The sequence below is a fragment of the Onychomys torridus genome, chromosome 8 (genome assembly GCF_903995425.1).
Source record: "Onychomys torridus chromosome 8, mOncTor1.1, whole genome shotgun sequence".
In the NCBI taxonomy this organism is placed as follows: Eukaryota; Metazoa; Chordata; class Mammalia; order Rodentia; family Cricetidae; genus Onychomys; species Onychomys torridus.
In genome coordinates, this window is record NC_050450.1 from 63745953 (window position 1) to 63766627 (window position 20675).

Below are 20675 nucleotides of genomic sequence, written 5' to 3' on the forward strand. Positions count from 1 at the left end.
TAGATAACCTTGGGGGTTGGGGACTGGCTTGGGCAATTCATGATGAGGTATTGGGCCCTGCCTTAAGGGCTTTGAGGTTCCACATACTCTAGACTCAGAGACACTCTATTACCTTGACCATGTTTGCTGTTTCTCTGTACTTGGAAACCACCTGTTTTCTACATCACTTCCAGGGCTCTGGTTCTGTAGCTGTAGTGTCCAGTCCATCTGTAAACTTTGTCGTTCCTGGTGGCTGTCCCTGCAGTCCAGTGGAGGCTGTTTGCTGACCTTCAGTCTTTCACCTTTCTGGAGTGCTTGGCAGCCAAGTCCAGGGGTGGAGCCTGGGTCAGGCGCTATGGGGAGGGCTTCCCTAAAGTGACCACTTACAGCCCTGGCCCTCAGCTCTTGGATACCTGCCTGGAAGCTGGCTGTCCTGTATCCAGTGACCTTGTAGGTGGACCAGAACAGGGCACAAGGGACCCAGGGCACTCTCCTACCCCAAGGTCCTTTTCTCCATTTGCTCCTCCCTTGTCACTTCCACTCCGCCCCTTAGGGCCCTAAACTTCCTGGGCCGGAACTGTTTGGCTTTTCCTGCCCCGGTTGAGGGTAGGGGCGGCTTTTGGCCTTAGGAGAGGAAAAATGGAGTCCAGGAGAGCAGCGCCTGGGCCACCCAGCCAGGGCTCAGCTGTGGGCGCGGGGTCAGCCGCGGAGCTCGTGTACCATCTAGCGGGGGCCCTGGGCACTGAGCTGCAGGAGCTGGCACGCCGGTTCGGGCCCGACGCGGCGGCTGGGCTGGTGCCACTAGTGGTGCGGGCGCTGGAGCTCTTGGAAAAGGCCGCCGTGGGGCCGGCGCCGGACTCGGTGAGTCTTCGGCTCCTCCTCCTCTTAACCCAGGCAGCCAGCAGGCCCTAACCCCGAGTCCCCCGGTTCCCCCAGCTGCAGGTGTCCGCGCAGCAGGCCGAACTAGAGCTGCGGCGGCTGCGTGAGGAGAACCTGCGTCTCCGCCGGGAGCTGGGCTCAGGGCCGCAGGGTGAGTGCGGGTCCCGCCGGAGCACGGTGAGCTAGGGACATCCGGGGCCTTCGCGCCCCGAGACGGGTGCTAACAACACTCCTTCCTTAGAGGAGCGCGCGCTGCTGCGACAGCTCAAGGAAGTGACAGACCGACAGAGGGACGAGCTTCGGGCACACAGCCGAGATCTAATGCGCCGAAGCCAAGAGACCGAGGCGGTGAGGGCCGGCCCAACGCGGGCACAGAGGGGGCGGAGCCGTGGCGGGCTTCGGAGCCCCGCCCACTAGCTCTCTCGCTCCACCCCTAGCTGCAGGAGCAGCTGCAGCGCCTCCTGCTGGTCAACTCGGAGCTGCGGCACAAGCTGGCCGCAGTGCAGACCCAACTCAGGGCGGCACAGGACCGGGAGAGGGAACGCCAAATAGCTCAGGATGGCTCCGGCCAGCTGGCTGAAGAACAGAGGCTGAAGCCCGAAGCGGCAACCCCAGATGACCGGGTGAGAGCCGGAGCGGAGTCAGGATACATCCCAGAGCTCACAGCATCCAGCACTTGGGCCAGGCCTGGGTGTGCCATGCAGTATAGAGAAGGTCTGCAGGAAGTCGGAAGGCAGCAACAGAGTTTCTGTTGCAGCAGTAGTCCACCACCTAGTTTTCCTACTAGACACTTCCCCTAACATTACTGTGAGCGCTGGGATTTAGGGGAGGCCTAAGAGAGGCTACCCTCTGACCATGCCTGACCTTGCACAGGTGGATACTCAGCAGCGGCCAGAGCACCCTCCAGAGGCCGTTCAATGTGGCTTCAGCCGGGAGGAGCTTGAGCAGATCCTTCAGGAGCGGAACGAGCTCAAAGCCAACGTCTTCTTGCTCAAGGAGGAATTGGCCTACTTCCAGCGGTGAGGGGCCAGAAGTTAGGACCCCTGTTCCTGGGCCACAGGTCACCTCACCTCAGAATTTGAATCATTTATAGAGTCAGCAGTGATATTTGCCAGTGTCCTGCTCAGGCACTGGAAAGAAGTAAATTCCATTAGTCCCTGCCTTTCTGGAACCTCGTTCAAACAGGGCAGCACCAAGGGTCAGCAAGCCGGAGCAGCAGGCCAGAAGTATTCTGAGGAGGGACCACCTAAGCTCAGTTCAGAGGTGTTAGCAGAGCAGAGCTCCAGTACTCAATTGAAACCTACTGTGGTATTCCCATTTTCTTCCCCCTTCCGCACCCTTCTTTAGAGAGCTGCTCACGGATCACCGGGTCCCTGGGCTTCTCCTTGAAGCCATGAAGGTAGCAGTCAAGAGACAGCGGAAGAAGATCAAGGCCAAGATGTTAGGGACACTAGAGGAAGCAGAGAGCAGGTGAGAGCCTGCCTCCATACCCACTGCAGGAGCCCTTTGCCTGCTACAGTTCTCCTGTGCCCAGTGACCCAGCCTAGCCATGCCCTGCACCTCACTGAACCTGCTGTCCCCCTGTCCATCCTTCCCTCTGGAACCCGCGGCTCCCATTTGCCCTGGCTGCTGTCCAGCCTGCTGAAGAAACTGTTAATGCTACTTCACGTTCATTTCTGTTCCCTTCCTCGGCTGGATCTCTTTATTAAAGGAAGCTGTGGCTTCCCTGTTGTTGGCCAGGCTAGAAAGAGAAAGCCTCAAGGTGTCCTGTGTGTCCTCAGTGTCCCCTCTCCAGCCCTGAGGCCTCTGCAGCTACTCCATTTCCCCCTGACGCTCCTAAATGTCCTTCAGGAGGCTCCACATGAGCTGGACTCACCATGTCTGCCCCTTAAGCCCTACATGTCTTTATCTTAGTGATGATGAGGATGACTCGTGGCTTCTGCTCTCCAATGAGAAGGACGATGCTCCTCTAGTTCCTGGATCCAGAATACAGAATTTGTATGTTGGGGGAGGGCAGGAGGAGGTGGAAGAGGGGCCTGCCTAGTTTTCTTCTCCACCTGTCTTTTCTGTTCCTCTGCCTTCACACTGCTATCCCGGATCTGTCTTCCCTCTGCCCCTTTGCCCTAAGTACCTTCAGATCTCTATGACCATGTACCATCCTCTTCCCCCAAAAGCTCCTCTTCACCTCTCTCTGCCTTCAGCCTGCACCCCTGACACCTCTGCCTTCAGCCTGCACCCCTGACATCTCTGCCTTCAGCCTGTATCCCTGACACCTCTGCCTTCAGCCTGCATCCCTGACATCTCTGCCTTCAGCCTGCACCCCTGACATCTCTGCCTTCAGCCTGCACCCCTGACATCTCTGCCTTCAGCCTGTACCCCTGACATCTCTGCCTTCAGCCTGTACCCCTGACATCTCTGCCTTCAGCCTGTATCCCTGACATCTCTGCCTTCAGCCTGTATCCCTGACACCTCTGCCTTCAGCCTGCACCCCTGACATCTCTGCCTTCAGCCTGTATCCCTGACATCTCTGCCTTCAGCCTGCACCCCTAACATCTCTGCCTTCAGCTTGCACCCCTGACATCTCTGACTTCAGCCTGCACACCTGACATCTCTGCCTTCAGCCTGTACCCCAACACCTCTGCTTTCAGCCTGCACCCCTGACACCTCTCCTGGTTTTCCTTCCAGCTTTGGCTTATGGTATCGGGGTGAAACTGAGGCCCCTGAAACTGAGACCAGCAACACAGCTCCCAGCAGGCTACAGGAAGGAGAAGAGACCCTACAGCAGCCCCATATGGAACCCGTAGGCAGCCTTCCAGCCCCCAACTCCTGACTAGTCCTTGTCTGTTTCCAGTGAACATCTTGCTCCGAGGGCTTCAGCTATCAAGAGGCCTAACTTTGAGTTTCGGTTGTGTACAGATGTGTGACCTCAAACAAGGACAAGGCTCCCCTCTATACCTAGCCTGCACTAGGCATGATGGGATTTCAGCCTCTCTCCCTTTCTTATATCTTTGTCCCACACTTCAGAGCCAGAGGTAACGGTGTCTCTGGGCTCCACTTTCCCCATTGAGAGACAGAGGGCTGCCTGCCCGCCTCCCTGTGGCTTATGCAGGTGATCGGTGCAATAAAGTTTTTACCCATCATACCCCTAAAAATGCTCCCTGTCTGTCTGTTGGTGTTCTGTTACCTCCCAGCCCTGCCAGGAACAGGAGCATGGTGATGTTTCATTAAAGGTCTCCATGGCACCTCTTTGAGGATGAGGAACATCTCTTTTATTTGGGAGTATGGCTCCCGCCCTCACCCCACCACTCTGCCTGTCTCCAATACTTAGAGAACCCGTGGCTTCAATCTTTTGGCCTCCTCTAGGCTAAGGCCACTCAGGCTTCACCATCAGCTTTCATTTCTGAGTGTTCAGCTGCCTGCCTTCTCAGGGAGGTGCCTCATAGCAGCCCGCCCTCTATGCTGGCTTCCTCAGGAAAAGCCTTGGGAGGAAGCAGGGAGGGGGTTGGGCGCTGTGGGGACCAGATCAAACCAGACCCTCCTACTACACTGGCCGCCATGGGACTAGGGTTGGTAATCCCACTGCTGCTGCTCTGGACTCAGGGGACACAGGGATCCACACTAGACCCAGCCGGTCAGCACGTCTGTAGAGGCAACAGGTGGGTCTCATGGGAGTCTGACTGATAGAGATGGTGGCTGACTAGGGTTGAGTCACTTTGGAAAATAAAGAGGAGAGTAAAAGGTCATGGGCCTGGAGGAAGGGGCTCTGAGGGGCAGCCTGTCAGGTAATAAATGGCCAGGGCAGATGGTGGGAAGGCCAGGGAAGGAAAAAAGGGAGGTTGGGAACATGGATACTATGACTATGGTCTGTGACATCAGGGCTAGATATCCTAAGTGGGGCTGGAGAAGACCCCCACACCTCAGCCAGCATTTGTGACCCACGCTATGGGGACCTGCTGTCCCCTTTCTGCCCTACAGCCCCTCTGAGCTCCAGTGCTGTCCAGGCTGGAGGCAGAAAGATCAAGAATGCACCATCCGTGAGTAGCTAGGACAGTCCCCTAGCCAAGGAAAGGAAGGATATGACCCAGTGACAACTCTTCCTACACTAGCCCCCGTCCTGAGCCCTGGAACCAGTGTCCACCCTATGACACATGCCCCTCTCCGGCACTAAGAGGCTGGCTTTAAAGGGAGCAGAGCCCCAGGAGTCGGGCAGGGGGAAGAGGGGGGATGCCCCTTGTTTGTGTCCCAGTCCCTTCCAGCCTGGGTGGGGTGTTTTTCAGCCATCTGCGAGGGGCCTGATGCCTGCAGGAAAGACGAGGTGTGCGTGAAGCCAGGCCTCTGTCGATGTAAACCTGGATTCTTCGGAGCCCAGTGCAGCTCCCGTGAGTTTCAAGGGCTGGGTGAATTTAAGCAAAAGCCAGTGAGGGGCAGGAAGTGGGCAACACAGACAGAGATGTAAACGTAGAAGTGTAAGGTCAAAATCCCCCAAAGGTCACTGAGGAAACAGGTTCAGAAATGGGCAGTCATCAGAGGAATGCCCTGGGTGGCCTGGTTTTACCCACCGCTGTTAAGACCCTGTTTATCCGGTACCTTTGCTTCTAACTTCTCAGTAAGAAGAAATACAGAGGTGGGTGGGAGGTCATAGGTCTATGATCCCTGCTGACTACACTCCATACTTGAGTGGAGGGTAGCCGGAGCCTGGGACTGGGCTCTCAAGAAGGGGTGAGTAGTAGATACCACGAATCCCTGGCTTGAAAGGGAACATATGGACTTTCCTGCCATCCTGGTGGGCATCTTCTACCTGAAATCCAGGTGTCAGTGACGACCAAGGGTAGGGGGACACCTCAGCAGGGAGAGGGAAGGCACATGAATGAAATCCCATCCACCTGTGAGCCTGGACATATCTCTGTCAAACTCCAGATCCGGGTTTTGGAGTGTGAAATGGACGTTAAGCCAAGGCTGAGTTTTGTCATCCAAATCTGGGGCCGGAAATGAGCTGAGTCCCAGGAGGAGAGGCTGCCAGATATTCCCAGGATCTGTCCTTGGCTCTTGAAGAGCAGGCCCTGTCCTTTTCCTTGAGGAAGGGGAAGGGTGAGGACCTGTGCCCAGGCTTAAACCCACTTATCTCCCATTGCTAACCTCACAGCCTGCCCAGGCCAGTATTGGGGCCCTGACTGCCGTGAGACCTGCCCTTGCCATCCCAATGGCCAATGTGAGCCGGACACTGGTGTGTGCCAGTGCAAGCCTAACTACTGGGGTAGGCGCTGTGAATCACCTTGCACCTGCGGCCCCCACGGACGGTGTGACCCAAAGACAGGCGCGTGCCTTTGCAACGCCGGCTGGTGGTCGTCTGCATGTAACCGTCCTTGCCAATGCAAACCAATAGCGCGCTGTAACCAGGACAACGGAGCCTGCCTGTGCCCACCTGGCTGGTGGGGCCGCCGCTGCAGCTTCAAGTGCAGATGTCACACCTCGCCCTGTACTCAGGACTCTGGCTACTGCACCTGCCTGCAGGGCTGGTGGGGTCCTGAGTGTAGCCACAGGTGCCAGTGTGTGCGAGGCCAATGCAGTGTTGCTTCTGGCCACTGCTCCTGCCCTCCTGGCTTCCACGGAACCCGCTGTGAGCTGCCCTGCAACCCTGGCCGCTACGGAGAACAGTGCAGAGAAAGGTGAGGGGACAGGGAGCTGCAGGCAGAGCGGGACAAGAAATAAGTGTGTGGAGGGAAATCTCTTAGGCGATCTCCAAAATATATATATAAGGCAGGAATGAAAGAGAAAACGAACTCCAATGTATCTACGTCTACCCATGCCTACTTCTCTCAGCCCCATTAATGTTAAAATGTAGAAGCCAGGTGATAGTGGTGCACACCTTTAATCCCAGCACTCAGGAGACAGAAGCAGGAGGATCTCTGTGAGTTCGAGGCCAGCCTGGTCTACAGAGCAAGTTCTAGGATAGCCAGTGCTACACAGAGAAAGTCTGCCCCCAAAACAAAACAACAACAAGAAAGTGAAAACCACTGGGCTGGAGAGGCGGCTCTTTCAGAGCACCCGATGGTTGGTCTCAGCACCTACATCTGTTGCCCTCTACTGGCTGATAACTGCACTCATGTGCACATACCTCCACATAGATACTCAAGCATACAGAGCAGTGTTTCTCAACCTCCCTAATGCTGCAATCCTTTAATGCAGTTCCTCATGTTGTAGTGACCCCTCCAACCATAAAATTATTTTCATTGCTACTTCATAACTGTGATTTTTCTACTGTTTTGAATTGTAATGTAAATATCTGATATGCAGGATATCTGATATGTGACCCCTGTGAAAGGGTTGTTCATGACCCAAGAGGGTCATGACCACAGATTGAGAACTGCTGATACAGTATATATAATATTTTATATTTCATAGTTCATATTTATATATTGCTGAGCATAGTAGTGCGCACCTTTAATCCCAGCTCTGGTGAGCAGAGACAAGCAGATCTCTGAATTTGAGGCCAGCCTGGTTTACATAGTTCCAGGCCAGCCAGAACTACATAGTGAGAGCCTATCTCTGTAGCCATAAGTTTCTCTGGTCCCACCCCACCCCATCCCACAGCCACTTATAAAATAATCACTCAGAGGCTTAATATTAATTGGAAATTATATAGCCTATGGCTCAGGCTTCTTCCTAGCTAGCTAGTTCTTACAACTTAACTCAACCGATAACTATTCATCTATGTGTCACCACATGTTCCATGTCTTTACCTGCATCCCACTGCAGGTTGCTCCGGACTGGGGCTGGCTTCTGCCCTTCCTCTCTTTTCTTCTTTCACTAGTTCTCTAGGATTTTCCCTCCTGGTTCCATCCTGCCCTGCCATAGGCCAATGCAGCTTTATTTATTGGCCAATGGGAGTAGCACATATTCACAGCATACAGAAAGACATCTCACAGCATGTCTCAAAAAAAAAATCTATCTACCTCTATATCTCTATAACCCCTACAGTCGGGAGAGTGAGGTAAGAGGATTCCCTATGAGGCTGCAAGTTCCTAGCCTTGCTTACATAGCAAGTTCAAGCCAGCCAGCATGACATAAGTGAGACTCTCCAAAAAGAAAAGCAAACAAAAATTACTACCCAGCCTGTTGTGTTGGTGTAGACCTATAATCCCAACACTTGGAAGACAGAAACATAAGGGTCACACATTTGACATCAGCCTGGGCTGCACACTGGGGTAGCAAGATTATGTAGGATCAGTAGTAACAGTCTAGAGGCAGGAGGATCCCTTTAATACCATCTTTAACAACATAGCAAGTCTGAGGCTAGCCTGGGCTACATGAAGAACCTGTCTCAATTATTCCCCTCCCCACAAAGTAGCAACAAACTATATATAATTTTAATTAATTAATTAATTTGTCTGTTATCAGCTTGATCAGTATAAATTCTTATCCTAATAGTGAAATGTTTCATTGAGGCTTTCCCAGTAATTGAGTAAAACCAAAACTTATTATAAGCCACAGTCATCCTAGGGTCTCCCCTGATATATAGCCTCCCTGATTCTGTGGGTTGCAATCTGATTGTTCTTTGCTTTATATCTAGAATCCACTTATGAGTGAGAACATACCATGTTTGTCCTTCTGGGTTTGGGTTACCTCACTCAGGATGGTATTTTCTAGTTCCATCCATTTGCCTGCAAATTTCATGCTGTCATTGTTTTTCTCTGCTGAGTAGTACTCCATTGTGTATATGGACCACATTTTCTTAATCCATTCTTCAGTTGATGGGCATCTAGGTTGTTTCCAGGTTCTGGCTATTATAAATAGTGCTGCTATGAACATAGTTGAGCATGTATCTTTGCAGTATGATTGAGCATTCCTTGGGTATATGCCCAAGAGTGGTATGGCTGGGTCAGAGTGGTATGGCTGGGTCTTGAGGTAGATTGATTCCCAATTTTTTGAGAAACCGCCATACTGATTTCCACAGTGGTTGTACAAGTTTGCATTCCCACCAACAGTGGAGGAGTGTTCCCTTTACTCAACATCCTCTCCAACATAGACTGTCATTGGTGTTTTGATCTTAGCCATTCTGACAGGTGTAAGGTGGTGTCTCAGAGTCGTTTTGATTTGCATTTCTCTGATGATTAAGGATGTTGAGCATTTCTTTAAATGTCTTTCAGCCATTTGAGATTCTTCTTTTGAGAATTTTCTGTTTAGCTCTTTAGCACCCCCCCCCCTTTTTTTTTTGAGACAGGGATTCTCTGTAGTTTTGGAGCCTGTCCTGGACTAGCTCTGTAGACCAGGCTGGCCTCGAACTCACAGAGATCCACCTGCCTCTCCCTCCCGAGTGCTGGGATTACAGGCGTGTGCCACCACTGCCTGGCCTCTTTAGCCCATTTTTAAATTGGATTGTTCAGTATTTTGATGTCTAGTTTCTTGAGTTCTTTATATACTTTGGAGATCAGTCCTCTCTCATATGTGGGGTTGGTGAAGGTCTTTTCCCATTCTGTCGCTGTCTTTTTGTCTTATTGATGGTGTCTTTTGCCCTACAAAAGCTTCTCAGTTTCAAAAGGTCCCATTTATTAATTGTGCTCAGTGTCTGTGCTGCTGGTGTTATATTTAGGAAGTGATCTCCGGTGCCAATGCGTTCAAGTGTACTTCCTACTTTCTCTTCTATTAAGTTTAGTGTAACTGGATTTATGTTGAGGTCTTTGATCCACTTGGACTTGAGTTTTATGCATGGCGACAGATATGGATCTATTTGTAATCTTTTACATGTTGACATCCATTTATGCCAGCACCATTTGACGTCAGCCTGGGCTGCACACGGAGGTAGCAAGATTATGTAGGCTCAGTAGTAACAGTCTAGAGGCAGGAGGATCCCTTTAATACCATCTTTTTCCTTTTTTTTTTTTTTTTTTTCCTGGAGCTGAGGACCGAAGCCAGGGCCTTGCGTTTAATACCATCTTTAAAAAAGTCTGAGGCTAGCCTGGGCTACATGAAGACCCTGTCTCAATGATTCCCCTCCCCACAAAGTAGCAAAAAAAAAAAAAAAAGAAGAAGAATGGTTTCAGGGATACAGATCAGTAGTAGAGAGCTGGCCTGACATTCCATCACTAGAAGGTCAGGGAGGAAATTGTAGAGCGAGACATTATATCCCATAATACCTGCTGTATTTGAAATAACGAATCAAAATGTAACCAAACAACATTTATTTACTATGAAAAAATAAGAATGTACTATAGCCTTTTCCTTTTCGTTTGTTTTCTTCTTTTTTTCCTTTCTGTCTTTGGCTTGGTTTGGTGTGGTGTGGGTTCCAATCTCGTGTAGATTAGGCTGACCTCAAACCCCTGACGCTCTTGCCTCTACCTCCCAAGTGCTGGGATTACAGGCATGCATCACCGCAGCTAGCTCCTCTTCTCCCCTTTTCTCTGATGTTTTTGAGGCAGGGTCTCATTCCATAGCCCAGATAGACCTGCTTCCTGAGCACTGAGGTTTCAGGTCCTGACCTGTAATTTTTTTTTTTTCTTCTGAGTGCTGATCAGAATCAGTGAAACTGAATTTTTTTAATGACAGGGTCCTTTTATGTAACTCAGGCTGGTATTGGCTTTGCAGATGTCTTCCTGATTCTGCCTCTGAGTGCTGGGATTATGAACACAAGGCACCACACCCAGCTCAGCTAAACTGATTTCATGGTCACCTCTTCTCCCCGATAATGAATCCCAGATCATATCTGGAGAAGAGAATAAGTTCCTATTAGCACAGTAGAAAATTAAGATGAGTTAATCCAAAACTATCGTGATGAAATAGTTTCTATTTGCTCTATCATCTATCTATCTATCTATCTATCTATCTATCTATCATCTATCTAGCTATCTAGCTATCATCTATCTGTTATCTATTTTGGTTTTTGAAGATAGGGTTTCTCTGTGTAGGCTTGGCTGTCCTGGAACTCACTCTGTAGACCAGACTGGACTGGAACTCAGAGATCTTCCTGCCTCTGCCTCCTCAGTGCTGGGATTAAAGGTGTGCACCACCAACGCCTGGTCCATTTATTAATTTGTTTGTTTGTTTGTTTGTTTAGGTGTTTTGAGTCAAGGTTTCTCTGTGTAGCTTTGAAGCCTGTCCTAGAATTCGCTCTGTAGAGTCTGGCCTCAAACTCACAGAGATCTGCCTGCCTCTGCCTCCCAAGTGCTGGGATTAAAGACCTGCCCACCACTGTCCAGCTATTTATTTTTAATATTAAAAAAATCTTTATTTTTATTTTATTGCATGTGGGTGTTTTACCAACATGTTTATCAACGCACTAGTGCTTCCAGAGGCAAGAAGGGGATCCCAGGTCCCCTAGAACTGGAGTTACATCTAATTGTAAGTCATCATGTGGGTACTAAGAACTGAACCCTGTTCCTGTACAACAGTGGTTCTCAACCTTCCTAAGGCTGCAACCCTTTAATACAGTTCCTTATGTTGTGCTGACCTCCAACCATAAAATTATTTTGTTGCTACTTCATAACTAACTGTCATTTGCTACTGTTATGAATTGTAATGTAAATATCTGATATGTAGAATGTCTGATATGCGATCCCTGTCAAAGAGTCATTCAAAGGTGCCGATACTCCCAGGCTGAGAACCACTACTTACGATTGTTCTTACTGCTGAGCCATCTCTCCAGTGCCTCTGCATTTTTTGTTTTGTTTTTGTTTTTGTTTTTGAGACAGAATTTCTTGGTGTAACAGCCTTGGCTGTCCTGGAATGGACACATGGTTGGTCTGCCTACCTAAAGACATATACCACCACACCCAGCTGCCTCTGTATTTCTTTTTGAGAGAAGGACTCCTTATATAGATCATATTATACTATATAGTACAAGAAGTACATTCTAAGTACATGTTTTTTTATTTTTTTTTTTAAAGATTTATTTATTTAGTATGTATACAGGGTTCTGCCTCCATGTGTCCTTGCAAGCCAGAAGAGGGCGCCAGATCTCAATACAGGTGGTTGTGAGCCACCATGTGGTTGCTGGGAATTGACCTCAGGACCTCTGGAAGAGCAGTCAGTGCTCTTAACCTCTGAGCTGTCTCTCCAGCCCTGTAGTAGATTTTTATATATAAACTCACAGAGATCTTGCCTGCTTTTGCCTCTGCCTGCTACCTGATTTTCCTGGTGCTGGGATTAAAGGTGTGCGCCACTACTGCCAGCATTGCTTATCTTTTAAAATGACAGAGTCTTGGGGCCTGGAGAGATGGCTCAGCACTTAAGAGGACTAGCTGGTCTTGCAAAGGACCAGGGTTGGATTCCCAGCATCCACATGATGGCTTGAAATCCTGTGTAACTCCAGTTTCGGAGGATCTGAAGCACTCTTCTGGCCTCTGTGGTCACCAGGAATGCAAGTAGTGTGCAGACATACATGTGAGCAAAATACCCATACACATTAAGGAAAAAAAGGCAGGGTTTCTACTGGCCACCAAGGCTGTACCACATGTGTGTGTGTTCAAGAAGACTGAGTTGCTGGACGGTGATGGCACATGCCTTTGATCCCATCACTCTGGAGGCAGAGCCAGGCGGATCTCTGTGAGTTCGAGGCCAGCCTGGTCTACAGAGTGAGTTCCAGGACAGACTCCAAAGCTACACAGAGAAACCCTGTCTTAAACAAAACAAAACAAAACAAACAAAAGAAGAAGAATAAGAATGAGTCTGTAGACTTTTCTGTTATATTTAAACTAATATATCTTAAAAATAAATAGATAGATAGATATAGATAAATAAAGAAAGAAAGAAAGGAAGGAAGGAAGGGAGGGAGGGAGGGAGGGAGGGAGGGAAAAAGAAAGGAAGGAAGGAAGGAAGGAAGGACAGGGTGTCTATGTGTTGCCCAGGCCAGTCTCAAATTCCTGTGCTCCAGTGATGGCCCTCTCAGTCTCCTAAGCAGTTCCTTATGTGGCATGTGTCCCTGTCCCCAGCCTCTCAGTCCTAGCCTCAGAGATTGTGTGGTATGGGAAACAGGACAGAAAGGAGAGGAAGAGAGATGGGTGGGAGGGAGGTGGAGAGTTGGTGGTAACTTGGCTGCTCTGGCTGCGCTGGTAGCCTCTGGCATCCCTTGTGAACCCAGGGAAGGATGAGTCACAGAGTGGGGTCTCAGGAGTGAGGCAGAGGCCTGTGAGCCCTCGGAGATGATCTATCTGACCTTTCCGATGTACAACACAGATGCGGCTTCAGCTTGACTGATCCATCTGGGACCTGGATGTTCTCCAGTGTCCCAAGGCCTGAGTGGGCAATGTGGGTAGTTGACAGATTGGAAGGTATGGCACTCAGTCTGCCCCCATTGAGCCCATGAACCCTCTTTCTTGCCAGCTGTGGTCACTGCAAGCCGAATGCAACATGTTCTCCAGTCACAGGCAACTGTGAGTCCTGCAAGCCGGGCTGGAACGGGACACAGTGCAAGCAGCCATGTCCTCCTGGCACCTTTGGTGAGAGGTGCCGTGAGCAGTGCCCCCGCTGCTGGCTTGGAGAGCCCTGTCATGCAGAGACTGGGTACTGCCAGCGCTGTGACCCTGGTTGGCTAGGGCACAGGTGAGGGGTTACCTTCCTCCGGATACATTTGTCTCCTAGGCCCTTCCTCTCAGCTGCTTTGTCTGGGAGAGCTGAGTTCATATTCACACAACTCAGGGACCGCCTCCCGGCCCTGCTGAGGTGAAGAGAAGGTTCTGAGGGGGCTCTGGGAAGGGTATACACCTAGCTGCCTCCTCTTCGATCCTTTCCCTTTCCCTTCAGGGACCCGTAAATTGTCACCCACTTGGGTTTGGCTCCAGCTTCAAGGCCATGTATACTTACTTGGGAGTCTAAGTGCAGGAACATGGGAAAGGCTCTAGGCTCTCTCTGCCCTCCCGGTTCTGAGTTTTGCTTCCCTTTTGTGGCTCCAGATGTGAGAACCCCTGTCCCCTCGGTTCCTTTGGGGAGGGCTGCAGCTCTACCTGCCCCGACTGTGTTCAGGGGACCTGCAATGCGGTGACAGGGGAATGCATCTGCAGTGCTGGTTACTGGGGGACCAGGTAAGGACAAGGCCTTGGGGACAGGGAATTATGGGAGATGAGGTCAGGCCTCTGTGTAATGTTTCCTAAACATCCCTCACTGAGCCTCTCTGCTTCCCAGAAACCCTCTCTCCAACCCTAAAACATGAATTCTCCTGTGTGGGGTGGTGCCTTCTGAAGAAAGTCAGAGGTTAATCTAAAAGGACTAAAAAGTAAATGAGGCCCCCCCCTTTTTTTAAAGGAAAACAATAGGTCAGGCAGTGGTGGTACAAGCCTTTAATCCTAGCACTCAGGAGGCAGAGACAGGTGGATCTCTGTGAGTTCAAGGCCAGCCTGGCCTACAGATTGAGATCCAGGACTGGCTCCAAAACTACACAGAAAAACCCTGTCTGGAAAAATCAAAAAAAAAAAAAAAAAAAAAAAAGAAAGAAAGAAAGAAAGAAAGAAAAGAAAAAGAAAACAATAAAAAGTATTTTTAAAGGGAAGAAAAAAATCAGGGAACAAAGGGGATGGGGGCTCACTATTCAGATGAGGACTTTACTTATGGGTGGGGCCCGGACCCCAATATTGTTCCTCTAGTACTTTGGGTGTCAAGCAGCCAGCATCTACAGTCAGGTGACCGTCTAAAGGACCACACATAGTGTCAAGTGAGAAGACTTGTTTTTATAGAGGGAGGGACGGAGGTCCAGGGCATTAAGGGCGGGACAGGTCCTAATGCACTGTGCCTTGCTTCTCCACATTAAGGCTGAGGGATGAGGGTCGTCAGAGAGGGGTCCTACCCAAAGTCTCTACCGTGACTCTCCACACTTCAGGGCCACTTAGCATGTGACTTAGAGCCAGAGGGGAGCCGGGCGGTGGTGGTGCATGCCTTTAATCCCAGCACTCGGGAGGCAGAGGCAGGCGGATCTCTATGAGTTCGAGGCCAGCCTGGTCTGCAGAGAGAGCTCCAGGAAAAGGCGCAAAGCTACACAGAGAAACCCTGTCTCGAAAAAAAAAAAAAAAAAAAAAAAAAAAAAAAAAGAAGTCAGAGGGGTCTGCCTGGCAGGGGCCAGGGACAGTACCCAGAAATCTACCCTTCCTTTCCCTCTGTGGTACCTTCAGCCCACCTTTCTGATTATCTACCCCTAGCTGCAATAGTTCCTGCCCATCTGGCTTCCATGGAAACAACTGCTCTCTCCCCTGCCAATGTCCAGAGGGGCTCTGCCACCCTGTGTCTGGGGCTTGCCAAATGGGTAAGTGGGGAGAAGATGGGGAACATTTGGTCCTTCCCATGGTCTTCAGGAGTCTCACCTGGGGGAAGGTTGGACCCACTTCAGAGACATCCTCAAGGGCCCTGAATATGTAACCATCTCCCGTGTCCCTAGGCCAGCATGGTAAAAACGCCCTCATTGCGGGCATCCTGGTACCTCTGCTCCTCCTCCTCCTGGGTGTCATCGGCTGTGTCTACTGCTACTCAGCTAACCGACTGGACCCCAAGGACAGGTAAACAGTGGCCATTCTGTGTGTTCCTTTTGGGGTGGGGAAGGGTTGAACTTGTCACATTTCAGGCAGTCATAATTAGTACAGAGTGAAGCCTGGAACCGCTTGTCTCCCTTCGAAACCTTTGACAAGGAAGTGTCTGAGTCACATGGACATGAGCAGGGGTTACTGAGTGGCAGGGGACTCAAAGTCAAATCTGCAACAGAAGGCTGAGCTTGGGACATCGTGACAAGGGTGGGGGCATAAGAGAATCCACCCAGTTCAGTAGCGAAGGGAAGAGACCAGATCTCAAAACAGCAGGAAAGCCGGGCAGTGGTGGTGGCGGCGGTGGTGGCGGCGCAGGCCTTTAGTCTCAACACTTGGGAGGCAGAGGCAGGTGGATCTCTGTGAGTTCACGACCAGCCTGGTCTACAGAGCGAGTTCCAGGACAGCTAAGGCTATACACAGAGAAACTCTGTCTCAAAAAAAAAAAAAAAAAAAAAAAAGAAAGAAAGAAAAGAAAAAGAAAAAAAGCCAGGAAGAGAGAGACAGAAAAAGTCTGAGCTGTGGTTTTGCAGAGACCACAGCTGAAGGGGTGGATTATGGAGGACCCGGGAGGCCCGGGAGCACGTGTTCATCTGTTACATTGTTCTCCCTCTCTTGGCCCCTTGGACACTCACTGCATCATGGGAGTTTGGAACAGGGAATGCCGTGGTGAGAGGATTATTTTCCTCAGTTTACTAAAACCACTGAGGCTGGTGGCGTCTCAGCTGCTCGTGGCTCACAAGGAGGCCCTGCCTGGCTCACTGCTCTCTGTCCAGTGCTCTGTCTCCTCCATCATACTAGCAAGCACAGCCAGGGCTTGCACATTCTAAGCCAGTGCTCTACTCCTGCGCTCTATACCCTTAGCCTTGATTGCTTGCTTGTTTTTGAGAAAATACTTCACTATGTAGCTCAGGCTATCGTGAACTGGATATCTTCATCCTCCGCCACTTGAGTGCTAGGATTCAGGGAATGTGCCACCATACTAGACCTAATCCTTGATTTTATCCTCGGTGCTGTGGGGCATTCATAGGTGAGCATATCACCTGAGGGCAGAGGAGCAGCCCATCCCCCACCCCCAGAAGAAGATGAGGACGTGTCCAAAAGCTGTCAGAGAAATTTGACAAGCTGTCACTCCAGTTTGGGGGGGCAGGGGAGTAAAGTGGGAATAAAGTAAAGTTCCTGGGATGTAGTCACAGCTAGGATGGTAGCCACAAAAGGCTATGTTCTTGAGAAACCATCGCAGGTACCTAGTACTGCCAATAGCTCTGTCAGATTTACAACTGAGGCCAAGAGAAGTGAAATCAGAGCCAACACATTTTCTGCCTGGCTCTGGAGGAATGGTTCTCAACCTTCCCAATGCTGTGACCCTTTAATACAGTTCCCCATGTTGTGGTGACCCCCCAATCATAAAATTATTTTTGTTGCTACTTCGTAACTGTAATTTTGCTGCTGTTATGAACTGTAATATCAGTGTTTTGGTAGATAGAAGTTTGTCAAAGGGTCGCGACCCGTGGGTTAGAACAGCTGCTCCAGAGCTATGTTGCCTTCTGTGATTTAGATTTGGGCCTCCATTGTAAGGAGTCTTTTTCTGTCCCACCCACCAGTTTCCAAATAACGACACAGAGACTTCTTGTTAATTATGACAGCTCGATCTATAGCTTAGACTTGTTCCTCATGAGCTCTGATAACTTGACTCATTTATAATCTACGTTCTGCCTTGATTCTGTCACCTCCTATACACCCCACTTGATCTGCATCTCCTAGTGTCTTTGCCTTTCTTCTTCCCAGAGTCCTCTCTGTCCCCGGAAGTCCCACCTAACCTCTTCCTGCCTAGCTATTGACCATTCAGCTCTTTATTAAGACAACCAGAAGACATATATCTTCACAAATATTCTGCAACACTCCACAGTTTGGGTTTTATTCTATCATCAATGCAGGGCCACTGAAGTAAATGTAGTCACCTGTCACACTCTGTCAGTATGGCCTGGGCCCCCTTATTTAGCTCAGTGGTAGAGCATTTGCCTAGCTCTGTTTGGTCCTCAGCTCTGGCAAAAAAAAAAAAAAAAAAAAAAAAAAAAAAAAAAAAGGTCCTGTACATTGATCACCCTCCCTCTGCCATCCTCTCAGGCCAGAGAGAACTGGAACTGCCTTGTTCAGAATGAAGCAGCAGGTGTGGGGGGCCCTCACCAGCCTGGGCTCCACGCTGTCCTGTGGCTCTCTCAGTAACTACAAGCTACCCTGGGTGACAGGTAAGTGGGCACTGGGGGTCAGAGTCAGGAGTCTAGAGCCTAGATGGGACAAGGCTTCCTAAGAGGCCACAGACCTGACCTGGAGCCCCTACAGTTTCTCACCACGACCCGGAGGTCCCCTTCAACCACAGCTTTATCGAGCCACCCTCTGCCGGCTGGGCCTCTGATGACTCCTTCTCCTCTGATCCTGACTCTGGAGAAGAAGATGAAGATCATGCCAACTTCATGCCGCCTCAAGAAGGTAGCCCCAGCAGCCCCCGGCCCCAGCAGCCTGGCCCATCTCAGAGCCCTTTGTGCTCCTTAAGTGAATGTGTCTGGTGCTTATTCTTCACCATTTGCTGATTCTGGCTCTGAGAACAAGTTCAGAACAAAGGAAAGTCCTGTCTTCACCCAGCCTGTGGTCTGGTGGGCAGTAAAAAGAAAAGTCATGCTGGACGTAATGACGCATGCCTTTAATCCCGGCATTTGGGGGGCAGAGGTTCAAGGCCAGCTTTGTCTACATAGTGAATTCCAGGATGGCCAGAGGTATGTAGAGAGGCCCTGTCTTTTTTTTTTTTTTTTTTTTTGAGACAGGGTTTCTCTGTGTAGCTTTGCAGCCTGTCCTGGAACTCACTCTGTAGCCCAGGCTGGCCTCAAACTCACAGAGATCCTCCTGGCTCTGCCTCTGAGTGCTGGGATCAAAGGTGTGTGCCACCACCGGTGAGAGGCCCTGTCTTTAAAAAAAAAAAGTGACCAGACAATAGAGGATAGAATTGTCCTAAAATTCCTTCTGGGGGAAACATAAGCAATATCTACCCCTCCTCCTAAAATTAAGGTCTCAACAGCACACTGAGGCACAATGCTACCGAAGCTTATTCTGGGAACCAACAAATGTATTTGTTTTCCATATAATGAGGGTTTATTTATAGCAGCATGAGTGCTCCTCCCTGCAATAAGCCATATCTAGAAGCCTTTACCCACAGGGATGTAGGCTTACCCAGCCATACGGATGGAGCTGTCCTCTCCTGTGTAGTCCCCAGCCTATATAATCTAGCCCCTCCCCAGAGGCCACATGCATCTGGGTTAAGCCAAAACAAAAACAAAACCAGGCACGCAAAAGGTATCAGGAAGGACTGGATACTCAGGTGAGGGTCTCTCGTCCCTCTCCACCCCTCCATAAGTAGATTTAACAGCTGGGATAATCCTTTTCCAAGGGCACGGCTGAACACCCCAACATGGCTTGGCTCAGAGGACGGTCACAGTAGTCATGCTTTAGTGGGACAGGTGAACAAAAGAAGGAACTCCGAAGCTACCCATGTCTGGGGTAGCCCGGGTTGAGGAATGTGTCTCTTAGTAATAGCTGTATTGAGTCTAGAAGAATCAGTAGGAATTAGCAAGTGAAGAGTAAGCAGTAGTGATGGCATTTTGGACAAACGGGACTGTGGGAAGTAGTGGCTCAAAGCAGGGAGGGGCAGAGGGAAGAGTGAAGGCCTGCACCAGCCCTCCCTGCCTCACTCCTCCCTGATACTTCTTGAGGCCTCTGGGAAGACTCTGTGCTTTTGTGCCCAGGTAGAATGGATTAGAGCAGCATGCCTAGCCTTACATGAGCTCTTTCTGTCTTCTCCCCCACCAGAGATGGTCTCTGTGACCCACAAAGAGTCACCAGCGGCCAGCCTTCCTGGAGGCCCCTTCCCTCTCCCTGAGGATGCTTCCACACCATTCCCCATCCCTCGCACCTCCAGCCTGGCTCGGGCCAAGAGGCCATCCGTCTCCTTTGCTGAAGGCACTAAGTTTGCGTCACAGAATGGCCGAAGCTCTGGGGATCTCTCCAGCCCCATCCGAAAACCCAAGAGACTCTCCAGAGGTGCTCAGCCACGTCCTGAAGGGCAGGAGGCTGAGGAGCCTGCAGGCCCAGAGCAAGCAAATACAGAGGAGGATGCTCCTACTGCCACAAGCCCCAGAGAGGCTACCACTAGTCACCACCAACTCCCACCTAGTAGCCGGACAGTGGCCGACTGTGTGGAAACCACCAACAGCAGCATCCAGGAGAGCTCAGGCTCTGTGGCCACAATCTACATGCTGGCGGGGACACCCCAGAAACCAGAGGGCTCTGTCTGGTCTGTCATCCATCGTTTGGGAAACTACCAGAAAGATCAGAAGGCACCCAAGGTCAAGAGTGCCATCCCTAAGCCTTTACGCCGATCTCTGGGTCAGAACCAGGGCAGCCCCAGGCTCTCCCAGAGCTCTGGCTCAGCTCCAGATGCCATGCTCTCTGGAACCATAGAGTACGCCACGGTTAGGCCCGAGGAAGCATCCAGAGGTCTAGGAGATGGCACTGAGAGCTTAGAGACTGTCCAGGAGCCAGTCTCTGGGAACAGCTCCCTGGGACAGGGTTCCCAGAAGCAGGCCAAAGAGAAGGAGCCGGAGGAGCCCCTATATGAGAATGTTACACTCAGGTCTGTGCCACCAAAGCACTGAAGACCTTGCATTCGGTGACTGGAAAGAATGGATGGGGATGTGGAGAGAGGAAGCCGCTGAAATGTTATGGACCAGATCAGGCTTTGTGCCGAGAACCAATGCCAAGGCTTCGACAGACTAAGCAGAAACTATGCCCTGGAAGAGTCAAGGGTTAGAGGCCACCTGGCTGTGGGTTTGGCCCTGGCAGTGTCCCCAGGTGGGGCTGGAAGGCCTGGATAGAGACCCTGCGGAATGGGGTCAGCGGAAGGAGGCGGCTGTGGGACTCTTCCTCTGTTGCCCTGGAGTCAGTCCCAAGACAACTTTCTCCATCACTTCAAAACATCCTTTGTTCTGAAATGGAAAACAACGTAAATGTCTGATGATGAAGATTGATTAAACAAGTATTTCTCTTAGAAAATTTATTAATTCATTCATCTGGGGGGAGGGCAGTGCCACAGCATTCATGTGGAGGTCAGTGGCCAACTCTTGGGAGTTAGTTCCTTCCTTCCTGTCACCTTGTTAGTCTAGGGGATGGCACTCAGGTTGCCAGGCCTGTGACCCAAGGGCTTCTAACCATTGAGCCACTTTCCTAGCCATTCAGTTTTGTTTTGTTTTTTGTTTGTTTGTTTGTTTATGT

General features: G+C 50.4%; 2 protein-coding genes across 2 annotated transcripts; both read left to right on the forward strand.

Annotated features, from left to right (window-relative positions):
* The first annotated feature begins 407 nt into the window (after positions 1-407).
* LOC118589261 (Rab interacting lysosomal protein) lies at positions 408-4010 on the forward strand. The gene is made up of 8 exons (XM_036196397.1): positions 408-840; positions 916-1009; positions 1100-1206; positions 1296-1481; positions 1732-1877; positions 2206-2328; positions 2773-2856; positions 3544-4010. The coding sequence occupies exons 1-8, from the start codon at positions 619-621 to the stop codon at positions 3686-3688; spliced, it is 1107 nt and encodes a 368-aa protein (XP_036052290.1). The 5' UTR covers positions 408-618; the 3' UTR covers positions 3689-4010.
* A 393-nt stretch (positions 4011-4403) lies between these two features.
* Scarf1 (scavenger receptor class F member 1) lies at positions 4404-20434 on the forward strand. The gene is made up of 11 exons (XM_036194639.1): positions 4404-4514; positions 4834-4892; positions 5136-5237; positions 6002-6524; positions 13174-13392; positions 13743-13871; positions 14979-15082; positions 15215-15332; positions 17481-17602; positions 17697-17843; positions 19215-20434. The coding sequence occupies exons 1-11, from the start codon at positions 4414-4416 to the stop codon at positions 20057-20059; spliced, it is 2469 nt and encodes an 822-aa protein (XP_036050532.1). The 5' UTR covers positions 4404-4413; the 3' UTR covers positions 20060-20434.
* The last annotated feature ends 241 nt before the right edge of the window (positions 20435-20675 follow it).

Bases quoted from the DNA above. Each gene is read 5' to 3' on its own strand.
- LOC118589261 (XM_036196397.1), top strand. From the start codon at position 619: ATGGAGTCCAGGAGAGCAGCGCCTGGGCCACCCAGCCAGGGCTCAGCT. The intron at 841-915 runs GTGAGTCTTCGG...CGGTTCCCCCAG, and splicing joins TGGGGCCGGCGCCGGACTCG to CTGCAGGTGTCCGCGCAGCA. The intron at 2,329-2,772 runs GTGAGAGCCTGC...TCTTTATCTTAG, and splicing joins CTAGAGGAAGCAGAGAGCAG to TGATGATGAGGATGACTCGT.
- Scarf1 (XM_036194639.1), top strand. From the start codon at position 4,414: ATGGGACTAGGGTTGGTAATCCCACTGCTGCTGCTCTGGACTCAGGGG. The intron at 15,083-15,214 runs GTAAGTGGGGAG...CCGTGTCCCTAG, and splicing joins GTCTGGGGCTTGCCAAATGG to GCCAGCATGGTAAAAACGCC. The intron at 17,844-19,214 runs GTAGCCCCAGCA...CTCCCCCACCAG, and splicing joins CTTCATGCCGCCTCAAGAAG to AGATGGTCTCTGTGACCCAC.